Source organism: Dipodomys merriami, unplaced genomic scaffold, assembly GCF_024711535.1.
Source record: "Dipodomys merriami isolate MVZ:Mamm:240054 unplaced genomic scaffold, mDipMer1.0.p SCAF_142, whole genome shotgun sequence".
NCBI classification, from domain to species: Eukaryota; Metazoa; Chordata; class Mammalia; order Rodentia; family Heteromyidae; genus Dipodomys; species Dipodomys merriami.
In genome coordinates, this window is record NW_027202738.1 from 2545141 (window position 1) to 2558714 (window position 13574).

The 13574-nt window shown below is 49.3% G+C and overlaps 1 protein-coding gene across 1 annotated transcript; it reads left to right on the forward strand.

Moving 5' to 3' along the window:
- The first annotated feature begins 36 nt into the window (after positions 1-36).
- Positions 37-11412, forward strand: LOC138826411 (actin-related protein 2/3 complex subunit 3). The gene is made up of 7 exons (XM_070021560.1): positions 37-140; positions 3755-3854; positions 5974-6050; positions 7828-7896; positions 9202-9328; positions 9592-9686; positions 11137-11412. The coding sequence occupies exons 1-7, from the start codon at positions 135-137 to the stop codon at positions 11197-11199; spliced, it is 537 nt and encodes a 178-aa protein (XP_069877661.1). The 5' UTR covers positions 37-134; the 3' UTR covers positions 11200-11412.
- The last annotated feature ends 2162 nt before the right edge of the window (positions 11413-13574 follow it).

The window sequence follows — 13574 nt, forward strand, 5'->3', positions numbered from 1 at the left end:
CAGGCCGGAAGCTCCGCCTCTGCCTGGCCTCGCCCCTTCCGGTTCACTTCCGCCCTCTCCGCCCAGCCCTGCAGGCCGGAAGCGCGGTGGTCCATTCAGGTCCTTTTCTGCTCCGAAAGCCGAGTGCCGCGGAGATGCCGGTGAGGACTCGGGCCAGGGATGCGGGCGGAGGCGGCGGGGCCCGGAGTAGGGCGGGGGGCGCGCGCGCGCAGGCGGAAGAGGGCCGAGGCCGGGGAGGAAGCGGCGGCCTGGGGAGAGGGACCCGAGGGGGTCGGGGCGGCCCGGGGCGCCGGGCGGGGCCGTGGCCCGGGCTGGGGAAGTGGGGCGGCCGGCCCCGCCGCTCCCTGCTCCTCTGCACGGCCATTTTCTCCCCCTGCCCAGACCCCCCGGGACAGCCGGGCTCCCGGGGCCTCCCCGGAGCCCTGAAGGCCGTAACTAGGCGTTTGCGTTTGCAGCTCAAGCCCAGGGCCCAGCTTCCCCTTTCCCGGCCAGCGCTTCCCCTCCGCCCGGTGCGCCCAGTGGGGGTCAGGGCGGCGGGGTCTCCGCCTGGCCTGCGGAAGAAGCGGTGGCTCGGTGGCAGACGGTGTGTGACGAACGCCGCTGAGCATCTCCTGCCTGCTGAGCACACAGCACAGGAGGCCTGTGTGCGCGCGCCCGCGCCCGCGCCCGCCGTGCCCGGCCTGGGGCTTGAACTCGGTCTGGCACTGTCTCTGTACGTCCCTTGCTCAAGGCTAGTCCTCTACCATTTTTTTTTTTTTTTGGGGTCCGGTCATGGGGCCTGAACTCTGGGCCTGGGCGCTGTCCCTCAGCTCTTCAGCTCAAGGCTAGCGCTCTACCATTGAGCCACTTTCCCAGCCCTCTACCATTTTTTTAAATTGTGAAAATACCGTACAGAGGGGTTACACACGAGCAAGGTAATGAGTGCATTGCGTATCACGCATAGTTGCTACCTCCTTTGTTTCCCCTTCCCATTCCTTCCCATGTCCCCCCTCCCCATTTGAGTCCCAGCTCCACTTTGAGCTTTCTGGTGGTTTAATTGGAAATCGTAGCTTCACGGACTTTCCTGATAAGGCTGGCTTTGAACCACCCTCCTTAGATCTCACCTTCCTGAGTAGCTAGGATTACAAGCCTGAGCCACCGGTGTCCAGCTAAAGGCTACCCTTAGGGAGCTTAGATTCTATCTGGTGGCTGATGCCTGGAAGCCTAGCTACTCAGGAAGCTGAGATCTGAGGATAGCAGCAGGGGAAGCCAGTCAACGCAACGATTTCATCTCCAAAATAAACAGCAAAAAGGTGGATTGGGGGCTGGAGATGGGGTTTAGTGGTAGAGTGCCCGCCTAGCATGCCTAGCCCTGGAGTTCCACATTAAACAGAAAAAGCTGGAAGTGGCACTGGGGGTCAAATGGTAGAGTGCTAGCCTGAGCAAAATAAGCTCAGGGACAGTGCCCAGGCCCTGAGTTCAAGACCGAGGACTGGTTAAAAAAAAAAAAAAAAGCTGGGTTGGAGGTGTTGTCTTTGGTGAATGGGAATGTTGTCTACCAAAAAGCCAGACATCTTATAGAAAGCAGAAATAGTTAGCCAGGGGCTGGGAAGGTGACTCAGTGGTAGAGCGCTGGCCTTGCATGCATGAGGCCCTGGGTTCGATTCCTCAGCACCACAGAAGCAGAAAAAAAAAGCCAGAAGTGGCACTGTGGCTCAAGTGGTAGAGCACTCACCTTGAGCTGAAGAGCTGAGGGACATTGCCCAGGCCCAGAGTTCAGGCCCCACGACTGGACCCAAAAAAAAGAAAAAAAAAATAGCCAGGCACTGGTGGCTCACGCCTATAATCCTAGCTGTTCAGGAGGATGAGATCTGAGGATCATGGTTCAAAGCCAGCCTAGGCCCCACAACTGACAAAAAAAAAAAAAGAAAGCAGAAATAGCAATTAACATACAAATTGCTTTCATAAATATGGTGTTTCCCTTCATCTGGCTCGTGCCTAACCTACTGAAGGCAGTATATATTGCCACAGATTTGAAAACAAGCTAAGGGAAAAAGTGATGTCTTGGTTAAAGCCAGGAAGTGAAGAACTGAAAAGTTCATTCTTGGAATCTGGTTGTAGCTTGAGGGGACGTATCCTGACTCAGGTGATCTTTGCCTGTTTCTCTGGTGAAACCTCTTCCTTTCCCCACCCCCGCTAGATGTGGGTTTGGAAGCGATGACTTCTCCTTTCCCACTGGAGAGAGTTTCCACTGTAAAGATAGAAAACACATAAATAACCTTAAGGCCAGGTGTTCTGCCTCATGACTTTAATCCTAGCTATTCCACAGAGGCTAAGATCTAAAGGATCACAATCCAAGGCCTAGACAGAAACCCTAGACAGAAAGTGCAATAGACTCCAAAATAACAAAAAGCAGAGCTGAAGGTATGGCTCAAATGGTAGAACACCAACTAAATGAACAAGCAAGCAAGCTGAGCAAGAACAAGGCCTTGAGTTCTAACCTCACTACCAAAAAACCCCCCAAAACAAAAAAAAAAATACTAACTTTAAGAACCTAGTAAAAAATAGAATACAGGTACCAGTGGCTCATGCCTGTAATTGAAAAAAAAATACAGTTTTGAAAAATTGAGACGTGGTCAGTATTTTTTATTTATTTTTTGTTGATTGTGAGACTTGAACTCAGGGTCTGGGTGCTGTTCCTGAGCACTTCTGCTCAAGCCTAGTCTCCACTTCCAGTTTTCTGATAATCAGTTGGAGATAAGAGTCTCACAGGGACTTTTCAGCCCAGTCTGGTTTGGAACTGTGATCCTCAGTCCTCAGCTTCTTGAGTAGTTAGTATTATGGGTATGAGCCACCAGTGCCTGGTGGGCTTATCTTTATTTTTATTTATTTTTTAATTTTTTTGTCAGTGGTGGGGCTTGAACTCTGGGTCTGGGCGCTGTCCCTCAGCTCTTCAGCTCAAGGCCAGTGCTCTACCACTTGAGCCACAGTCCCACTTCTGGCTTTCTGGTGGTGGTTAATTGGAGATAAGAGTCTTTCAGACTTTTGAAATGAGATCCTCTGATCTCAGCTTCTTGAGTAGCTAAGATTACAGCCTTGAGCCAAAGTGCCACTTTGGGCTTTTTCTGTTCATGCAGTGCTGAAGAATCAAACCCAGAGCCTCATGCATACAAGGCAAGCACTCTACCACTGAGCCTACTTCCCAGCCCTATAATTTAAAATTTTGATACTGGACATGTTTAATAACCAGATTGCAAAATCCAAATTTAACTGTTGAGTTTATGTGTGTGTGTGTGTGTGTGTGTGTGTGTGTGTGTGAGAGGGGGGGGGGGAGGGAGGGAGGGAGGATGGGAGGGAGGGGTGGATACTTAAGTTTGAACTAAAGACCTCACATTGTTAGGCTCTGGATCATGATCCTCCTATTTCTGCTGGGATGGCAAGTATAGGCTGTCATGCTCAGCTGTTGGTTGAGATGAGGTCTTGATAACTTTTTGTTCAGGCTGACCTCCAGTTGCAATCCTCCTAATCTCCACTTCCTGAGTGGCTGGGATTACAGGGATGAGCTACTGCTTCTGGCCAGTCATTGGTTTTTGTGATCTCTTAATAGCCAGGTCTTCTGGATCACTGTGACCTTCCTTTCCCCCTCTCCTTCCTCTAGCTAATCTTGGGCAAGTTGCTTTTTTTTTTTTTCTTTTGGAGGAACGCTGTGTAGTTGTGTGACACAGTGATACCTACTGTCTCTCTTCTGCTTCTGCTCTTTCTGGCTTGCCCACAGGCCTACCATTCTTCTCTCATGGACCCAGACACCAAGCTCATTGGCAACATGGCGCTGCTGCCTATCCGAAGTCAGTTCAAAGGACCTGCCCCTCGTGAGAGTAAGTACGAGCCATTATTGTCAAGATGGGGTTATCAAATCAGGGCACTTCGCAGCTCAGTACTGTCTTGTATTGTTCCTGGAGTCCTGAGACAGTGAGACTTAAGAAACCATCGTGAGGGTTCAGGGGGACCTGGGGGCTCTTCCTCAGGACGCGATTTCTCTCCAGCCAGCGTCTTTCAGTGTTGTGTGTATGCCAGGCACTTTTCTGGGTTCAGAATCCTTTGCCTCCTGTCGTCGTGTTTAGAGAAACTGGCTGGGTTTTATAAATACTTGAATCCTTGGCGGATGCTTCCTTTTCTAAGAAAGTGGATTGCAGGCAACACAGAAGAAGGGTGGGATGGAACTCTTCAGCGGGTGAATAACTGGAGTTGAAGACAGCTGACCTGCAGAGAGACAAGCAGCTGAGCTCCAGGTTTTTCATTTCTGCTATGTGACAGGGACGGCCTGGCCCGGCCCAGCCCAGCCCAGCCCAGCCCAGCCTGGCCAGCTCTCTGGACGGCCTTCATGAACAAGAAATAGAAATAACTGTCTTGGCGTGCTGGAGCCAGCTGCCGGATATCAAACCCTGGGATTTTGACCTTACAAAAATGCAAAACAGCGAACGAAAATTTGCCAGAGCACTTGTGCCATGAGATCTGTCTTTGTCAAGCAGTGTTTCTGTGTTTTCTCAGCCTTGCCGAACAGCTTGTTCAAGTATAGTCAGAGTTTTCACACACAAAAAAAGATACACATCTGAACCTGATGTGTCCCTAAATGACCAAGAGTTCTCTTGAAACTACAGCATATCAGTTCACATAAAATTATATTGAATTCGTTTAGAGATTTTTTTCCTTTTTTTTTTTTGTCGGTCTTGGGGCTTGAACTCTGGGCCTTGGTGCTGTCCCTCAGCTCTTCAGCTCAAGGCGAGCGCTCTACCACTTGAGCTATAGCGCCACTTCCGGTTTTCTGGTGGTTTATTGGAGATAGGAGTCTCACGGTCTCTCCTGCCCGGTCTGGCTTTGAACTGCGATCCTCAGATCTCAGCCTCCTGAGTAGCTAGGATTACAGGCGTGAGCCACCAGCGCCCGGCTCTCTTTTTTTTTTTGTCGGTTGTGGGGCCTGAACTCTGGGCCTGGACACTGTCCCTTAGCTCTTCAGCTCAAGGCTAGCGCTCTAACACTTGAGTCATAGCACCACTTCTGGCTTTTTCTGCTTATGTGGTGCTGAGGACTCGAACCCATGGCCTCATGCATGCAAGGCAAGCAAGCACTCTTCAACCAAGCCACCTTCCCAGCTCCGATTTTTTCCTCTTTTTTAGACACTCATTAAAATTAACCTAGCTCAGTCTGTTTTATAAAAGCATCAAGAGGTCTTTAATGAGAATTACTAAATGATAATATTGTTTCTAGCTGGGCGCTGGTGGCTCATGCCTGTAATCCTAGCTACTCACAAGGCTGAGATCTAAGGATCACAATTTGAAGCCAGGTTGGACAGGAAAATTTGTGAGATAATCATCTCCAGGTTAGCCACCAGAAAACCAAAAATGGAGCTGTGGCTCAAAGTGATAGGGCATTAGCCTTAAATGAAAAATCTCAGAGACAGTGCCCTGGCCCTAAGTTTAAGCTCTATGACTGACCTTCTCCCCCCGCACCCCCCCCCAAAAAAAAAAGTTTCTTGATTTAAGGTGCAGGTCGATTTTTTTTATTTCAACTAACCTTTCTAATAAGCATGCATAATTTTTACAAAAACAAGCTGAAAATATAGCACATACTTTTTTTTTTTTGCCAGTCCTGGGGCTTGAACTTAGGGCCTAGGCACTGTCTCTGAGCCAAGGCTAGCACTCTACCACTTAAGTCAGTACGCCTCTTCCAGCTTTTTCTGTTTATGTGGTACTAAGGAATCAAACCCAGGGTTTCGTGCATGCTAGGCAAGGACTCTACCACTAAGCCACATTCCCAGCCTAACTTATTTTTCGTAGAAGTAGTTTTCAAAGACTATATTTCAGTGTCCTCATTTTAGCTAACTCTTAAACTCTTGACAGTCAGTCCTGGGTGGATTTTATTTATAGCTTTTGTAGAGTTCAGGATTTACATTTGGTTAACGTCTGCCTTTCTTCTCTTCCCTTATGTCCTGCTCAGCAAAAGACACAGACATCGTGGATGAAGCCATCTATTACTTTAAGGCCAATGTCTTCTTCAAAAACTATGAAATTAAAGTAAGTTACAGAGCTTATAATATTTAACTTTGGCTGGGAAGTTGGCTCATTGGTAGAGTGCTTGCCTCACATTCATGAGGCCCTGGGTTCGATTCCTCAACACCACATAAGCAGAAAAAAGCTGCAAGTCGCACTATGGCTCAAGTGGTAGGGTGCTAGCCTTGAGCTGAAGAGCTGAGGGACAGCGCCCAGACCCAGAGTTCAGCACCTACAACTAACAAAAAAAAAAAAAGAAGAAGAAGAAAAAAACCATTTAACTTTGTTGTTTTCACATGGAGATAATATCCACTTTAGTCAGAATAAATAAAACAGAATAAGACAGTGCCTAAATGTTAAGACTGCATAAGTATTAGTTTTTTTTCATTCCCCTTGGATGTCTTTACCAAAGGTTGGCCAAATGTGTCATGGTCTCCATTTGTAAATAAAGTTTTATTGGAACACAGCCCCACACATTTGTTGATGACATTGTCTATAGCTGCTCTCTCTCTGTAACAGCTACTAGAGAGTTGTGGCCGAGACCTTGTGGCCCACCAGAGCCACCATTTATTTCCTGTCAACTTCTGGTCCAGATAGGTTTTCATGTGTCCAACAGCGATGGAGCCCTACTATGAGTCCATCCCGTGCTAGGGTAAGACTAGTCCCCGGAGCCCTACATGCAGGGTATGCATTTCATCCCATGCATTGGTGGCACAAGTCTGAGGGGTAGAGGCAGCACCCCGGCCCTCCCCTGAGCCTCCTTTTCTCCCCTTTGCTCTCAGCCCCGTGAGGGGGTCATAAAAGGAGGAGCTGGGGAAGCAAAGGTTTTCCTGCTAGGAGCAGCTACAACGAATGCAAGGCCGTCTTCCTGTAATCGTGAGCATGGAACACCTACTGTGGATTGCCTGACTGACTTTCTGCAGTCCAACAGGATCTGGAACCTTCATCTGTGGGCTAGATGCACCCTGAGGGGTGGAGGACTTGGGCCAGGTGTCGCACCACCTCCTTTGTCGTGTCCACTGGCCTTCCTCCTGTGGGCAGGCTCCTCAGCCCTCTCATGTGACCGGTGTCCCAGGTCCTCTTCCGTTTCCTTTAGATTTCGTTAGATGTTAGACTTGGAGCATTGTTGCAGAGCACCCCAGGTGCGGAGTAATTGCTCCTCCTGTTGAGTAAAGAGCGGATCTAGCCAAAGGGCTTTTTATTACTAGCCGGTCGGCAGGCCTTGGGTTTCCAGGCAGTTTTCTTCATTCTCCCGCTGCCCAGGGAGAGGCCCAGGCACAGGACAGCCGCACAACATCAGGGAAGCCGGGGTGCCAGCTAGCGGAGGCTGGGGAGGATTGCATGGTGGGCAGTGCTCCCTGACCCTGGGCTGGGCTGGACTGGGCTAGGCTGGGCAGGGCAGGGCAGGGCAGGGCAGGGCTGGGCTGGGCTGGGCAAGGCTGGGTAGGACAGGGCTGGGCTGGGCTGGATAGGGCTGGGCAGGGCAGGGCAGGGCTGGGCTGGGCTGGGCTGGGCTGGGCTGGGCTGGGCAAGGCTGGATAGGGCAGGGCAGGGCTGGGCAGGGCAGGGCAGGGCAGGGCAGGGCAGGGCTGGGCTGGGCTGGGCAAGGCTGGATAGGGCTGGGCAGGGCAGGGCTGGGCAGGGCAGGGCAGGGCTGGGCTGGGCAGGGCAGGGCTGGGCTGGGCTGGGCTGGGCTGGGCTGGGCTGGGCTGGGCTGGGTGGTTCCAGTACCTAATCAAAAGGCAACAGATGAATGAATCCTGTGTTCACCAGGACTGTTTTTTTTCCTTTCCTCTTGCAGAATGAAGCTGATAGAACCTTGATATATATAACTCTCTACATTTCTGAGTGTCTAAAGAAACTCCAAAAGGTAATTAAACATCAAGGAACACACGTCGGGAAAGCTGCTGGGATTGGTCGGAGACCATTGGTGCCAGGAGAAGTGTTTCCTTTACTTCGAATTTGGTCTCCTGGAAATCCGGATGGAGAGAGAGAGAGAGAGAGAGAGAGAGAGAAAGAGTGTGTGTGTGTGTATACACACGTGTGACGGATGGAGTGTGTATGTGTGTGTGTGTACACGCGTGTGCCGGATGGAGTGTGTGTGTGTGTGTGTGTGTACACGCGTGTGTACACGCGTGTGCCAGGCTTGGGGCTTGAACTCGGGGCCTGGGTGCTATCCTTGAGTTTTTTTCACTTAAGGCCAGCATTCTACCACTTGAGCCAGGGCTCCACTTCGGCTTTTGTGGTGATGAATTGGAGATGAGAGTCCCATGGACTTTGCGGCCCAGCCGCCTTCTTGTCCCATGGCTGGGACCGCAGCTCCCTCTGTGACCTCATGGGACAGTTGACTGACATGAAGAAAGAAAGAAAGGACAGGGTGTTGGAAGGCTCAGCATCTGTTTTTTTCTTTTTCTGTTTTGTATATAATTTTTATTATAAAGATACTGTACAGAGGGGTTACAGTTATGAGTAATGAGCACACTTACCTCCTCCTTTGTTTTCCCCTACCATCCCTTCCCTCCCTTAACATCTGTTTTTTTCACTTTAAAGTCTACATTTACTTCGGTCTTTAATGTAGACAGTAGTTCAGAGCTATTCAGAACCATTCTTGGCTTTTCCTCATGCAGAAATCATATTGTTTTCACCTTGCTCTAGACTTAGAGATGTTTTAAAATTTGTTGACTCACATTACTATTTCAAGATTTAGTTCAGCTGGGCACCGGTGGCTCACGCCTGTAATCCTAGCTACTCAGGAGGCTGAGATCTGAGGATCGCAGTTCGAAGCCAGCCCAGGCAGGAAAGTCTGTGAGACTCTTATCTCCAATAAACCACCAGAAAACCGGAAGTGGCGCTGTGGCTCAAGGGGTAGAGCACTCGCCTTGAGCTGAAGAGCCGAGGGACAGCGCCCAGGTCCCAAGTTCAAGCCCTATGACTGACAAAAAAAATCAAGAAACCCCACATATGTCATCAGTTCTGTTTTTAATGTTTGTTACTGTATTTCACCGTAATTGGTCTCTTGCAATTCCATTGTATTGTTTATTTGAACATTGCTTGACCATGGGGTTTTCCAGGTTACACAAGGGTTCGGACGCTGTGTTCGGAAGTACAGTTATAGCTTGAATGCTGCCATCCTTCGCCCTGGAGATTGAGTTCTCACACGGTGTCTTGTTTTCAGTGCAACTCCAGAAGCCAGGGCGAGAAGGAGATGTACACGCTGGGAATCACCAACTTCCCCATCCCCGGCGAGCCTGGGTTTCCCCTCAACGCCATTTACGCCAAGCCTGCGACCAAACAGGAGGACGGTGAGGGCGGGGTCGCTGTGCTCGCTGCCACTGGGTGGGGGCACAGACTGGAAGGAGACTGTTGGGGGGAACCGTGTGGGCCAGTCGTGTGCTGGGCTTTCCCAGGGGTGCTTACCAGCGAGCAAGACCCTCAGAGCCTTTGAGCCAAAGATAATGTAGACGGGAAACCCCTGGCACCCTGCTCTTTCCGTCTCCTGCGTGGATGTGTGTAGACGCCGTGCGTGTGCAGCCCATTCTCAAAGCAGCGTGTTCCTCTGTTGTAGAAGTGATGCGGGCTTACCTCCAGCAGCTCCGCCAAGAGACGGGACTGCGGCTCTGTGAGAAAGTGTTTGACCCCCAGAACGATAAGCCCAGCAAGGTGAGGTTCCTCTTTCGCGCTATGAACTTGGGCAATCTTGTGCCTCATTACCCACAATGAGCCTGTCCCAGGACTTTGGGTTTCTGAAGGTCGGCATTGCTGACCTAGGGTGACTTCGGAGCAGGGCGCACTGAACAATGAAGTGTGTCTGAGGAGGCCATTTTAAATTAGGCAGGGGAGCTGTGCACCGTAGCTCACACCTGTAATCCTAGTTGCTCTGGAGGGTGAGATCTCAGGATCATGGTTTGAAGCCCAGCCGGAGCAGGAAATTCCATGAGACTTGTTTTGTTGTTGTTGGTCATGGGGCTTGATCTCTGTAATAGAGCCACACCTCCACTTCTGGTTTTCTGGTGGTTATTTAGAGATAAGAGTCTCATGGACTTTCCTGCCCTGGCTGGCTTTGAGCCTCAATTCTAATATCTCAACCTCCTGAGTAGCTAGGATTATAGGTGTGGTATGTCAGCACTCAGCTCAGTAGACTCTTTATCTTCAATTTATCACAGAAAGAGCCAGACGTGGCTGCTGTGGCTCAAGTAGTAGATTGCTAGCCTTGTGTAAAAGAAGCTCAGAGACATTGCCAAGGCCCTGAATTGAAGCCTAAGGACTGGCAAAAAAATAAAAATGAGGGGCTGGGAAGGTGGCTCAGTGGTAGAGCCCTTGCCTTGCATGCTCAAGGCCCTGGGTTCGATTCCTCAGCACCACATAAGCAAAAAGAAAAAGCTGGAAGTGGCGCTGTGGCTCAAGTGGTAGAGCGCTAGCCTTGAGCTGAAGAGCTGAGGGACAGCGCCCAGGCCCAGAGTTCAGGCCCCACGACCGGACCCAAAAAATAAATAAATAAATAAATAAAAATGAGGTAGGAGAGCGCGAGATAATAGGTTTTTAGTGTGTGATATCTTGGGTACGTGGTCAGACTAGTAGTAGCCACAGGGACTGTTATTATGTACTTGGAGGGTTTTGTTGTAGTTTGTGTGCCAATAGTGGAGCTAGGATTACAGGTGTGAGCCACTAGCTTCTGGCTTGGTGATTTTTTTTTTTTTTTGGGGTCCGGTCGTGGGGCCTGAACTCTGGGCCTGGGAGCTGTCCCTCAGCTCTTCAGCTCAAGGCTAGTGCTCTACCACTTGAGCCACAGCGCCACTTCCGGCTTTTTTTCTTTTTGCTTATATGGTGCTGAGGAATTGAACCCAGGGCCTCAGGCATGCGAGGCAAGCACTCTACCACTGAGCCACCTTCCCAGCCCCTGGCTTGGTGATTTTTGTTTTGGTGCCATTAGGGATGGAACCTCAGGCTCATCAGACATCTTACACCACACCCGTGAGTCTAGGCGAGTTGATAACAGCTTCTGGACTAACACTAAATGCTTGTGAGTTCCGACCTTCCCTTGAAATTGCATTGATTTGACTTTGGTGTCTGTTTTGTCCCTCCCCCCCCCCCCCCCCCCCCCCCCCCGCAGTGGTGGACTTGCTTTGTGAAGAGACAGTTCATGAACAAGAGCCTTTCAGGACCTGGGCAGTGAGGGCCCTGACCACGAGGTCCCTTCGCTTTGATTCTTTTGTGCTTGGCTTTGTGTGGAAGAGAGGAGAGAGCATGGCTGTCCTTGAAAAACGTCCTGATCAAATATCCTGGGGGAAGGAGAGAGGGTGGGTTCTCTGGGGTGATTGGCCATCTTCTATAGGTTTAAGCTGATGTTTAATAATAAGTGCTAATAAAGACATTTTTTAACATTTCACATCAGAAAAACTTCTTTTTGGCTGGCCCTGGGTTTTGGAACTCTGGACCTGGGCGCTGTCCCTCAGCTCTTCAGCTCAAGGCTAGCGCTCTATCACTTGAGCCACAGCGCCATTTCCAGCTTTTTCTGCTTATGTGCTGCTGAGGAATCAAACCCAGGGCCTCATGCTGAGATTGAGGATTGCAGTACAAAGCCAGCCCAGGCAGGAAAGTCTGTGACACTTATCTCCAATGAACCACGAGAAAATGGGAAGTGGCACTGTGGCTCAAGTGGTAGAGCACTAGCCTGGAGCTGAAGAGCTCCGGGTCAGCGCCCAGGCCCAGAGTTCAAACCCCACAACTGATCAAAGAAAAAAAAAGTCTCATGGACTTTCCTGCCCTGGCTAGCTTTGAACCCCATCCTCAGATCTCAACTAGGATCTTAGCTAGGATTACAGGCCTTGGGATTCTTCATATATTCATAGAGCCAGTCCCTAATCTGGTATGTGATTTTCAAGCTTCCTTCATTTTATGGGCTTAATTGTCCATGTACTATTCTAAAAAAAGTTTTCTTATGCAAACTTGGGTGTGTTTTGTTTTTAAAATTTAATTGAAATTCTTATCTTGGGGTTTGAGTTGAAAGTCTGTTGTGGACTCATAGACCTGAGAAAAAGGGAAAGGAAGGAAGACAAGGGAGCCAAGGTGACTCATTTCCAGATTAAAGGTTTGTTTTCTGACTCCCCACCCCACCACTTCAAATTGTGAACCCCTTTGATAGAACAAGTCACCCTACGGTTTGTTCCCTTAATGACCAGCAGGGGGAGCGTGGGTGCTAGAAACAGCTGCAGACAATGTGGATAAATGGAGACAGCCGGTTGCCTTCTGTGTCATACATGTAATTCAGATATGTTTGTTTATTATTAGTTATGGGGCTTGAACTCAGGGCCTGGGTGCTGTCCCTGAGTTCCTTTACTCAAAGGAGTGCTCTATCACTTTGAGCCACAGCTCCACTTAGGGTTTTGGAGTGGTCAGTTGGAGGTAAGAGTCTCACAGGGACTTTTCTGCCCTGCTGGCTTTGAACTGTGATCCTCAGTTTTCAGTCTCCTGAGGTAGCTAGGATTACATGTGTGAGCCACTGGTGCCAGGTTCGTGCATTTTTTTCTTTCTTTCTTTTTAAAAAAAATTTCAATAAGTTTTTTTTTATTGTGAAAATACCATACAGAGGTTACAATTACATGAGCAAGGTAATAAGTACAAGGTAATAAGTACATTGTTGCCCCCTCCTTTTTCCCCTACCATCCCTGCCCTCCCATCTCCACAACTACGCTCCCTCCACCCCGCATTTCTTGATATGGAGGACATTCCTATTTTGATATGGGGTTAGAGTGCAGTGATAGAATACACGTTCAGTATGCATGAGCCCTGATTCAATCCTTACTACTACACAATAAAAATTAAAAACTTGATAGCTAGGGTCGGGAGGGAAAAATGGAGAAAGCAAGAGAAGGGGTAACACTGTCTCAACAATAAATGTATTCATTATCTGACTTGTGTAACTACTCTGTACATCATCTTTTTAATAACAATTTAAAAAATGATCAATAGAGCTGGGTGCTGGTATCTAGGTACTTAGGAGGCTGAGATCTGAGAATCATGGTTTGAAGCCAACCTGGATAGAAAAGTCTGTGAGACTCAGCCACCTTCCCAGCCCTGAAGATCTTTTTTTAAAGAAGTACATAATGGGGCTGAGAAGGTGGCTCAGTGGTAGAGCGCTTGCCTTGCATACATGAGGCCCCGGGTTCGATTCCTCAGCACCACATAAGCAAAAAGAAAAAAGCCGGAAGTGGTGCTGTGGCTCAAGTGGTAGAGCGCTAGCCTTGAGCTGAAGAGCTGAGGGACAGCACCCAGGCCCAGAGTTCAGATGCCACGACCAGACCCCCCCCCCCCAAAAAAAAAGAAGTACATAAACATTGAAGCTACATCCAGAAAGTGACACAAAACTATTAGCACCAAAAGCCATTTGGTTTGCTTCCTTGGGTTTTGTTTATAGATGTGCAGAAGACAATTCCATTTAGAGGGGGTAATTTAAGGGCCGCATCTGCTCTGTGTTAACGTTGAGATAAACCATTCATTGTAATTTTCCACTTTGCTTTAACTCTGCAGCAGCAGTTTTCAGGTAAGCAG

Coding starts and splice junctions, on each gene's coding strand:
- LOC138826411 (XM_070021560.1), top strand. Junction 9,329..9,591: donor TGCGACCAAACAGGAGGACG/GTGAGGGCGGGG, acceptor CCTCTGTTGTAG/AAGTGATGCGGGCTTACCTC. Junction 9,687..11,136: donor AGAACGATAAGCCCAGCAAG/GTGAGGTTCCTC, acceptor CCCCCCCCGCAG/TGGTGGACTTGCTTTGTGAA.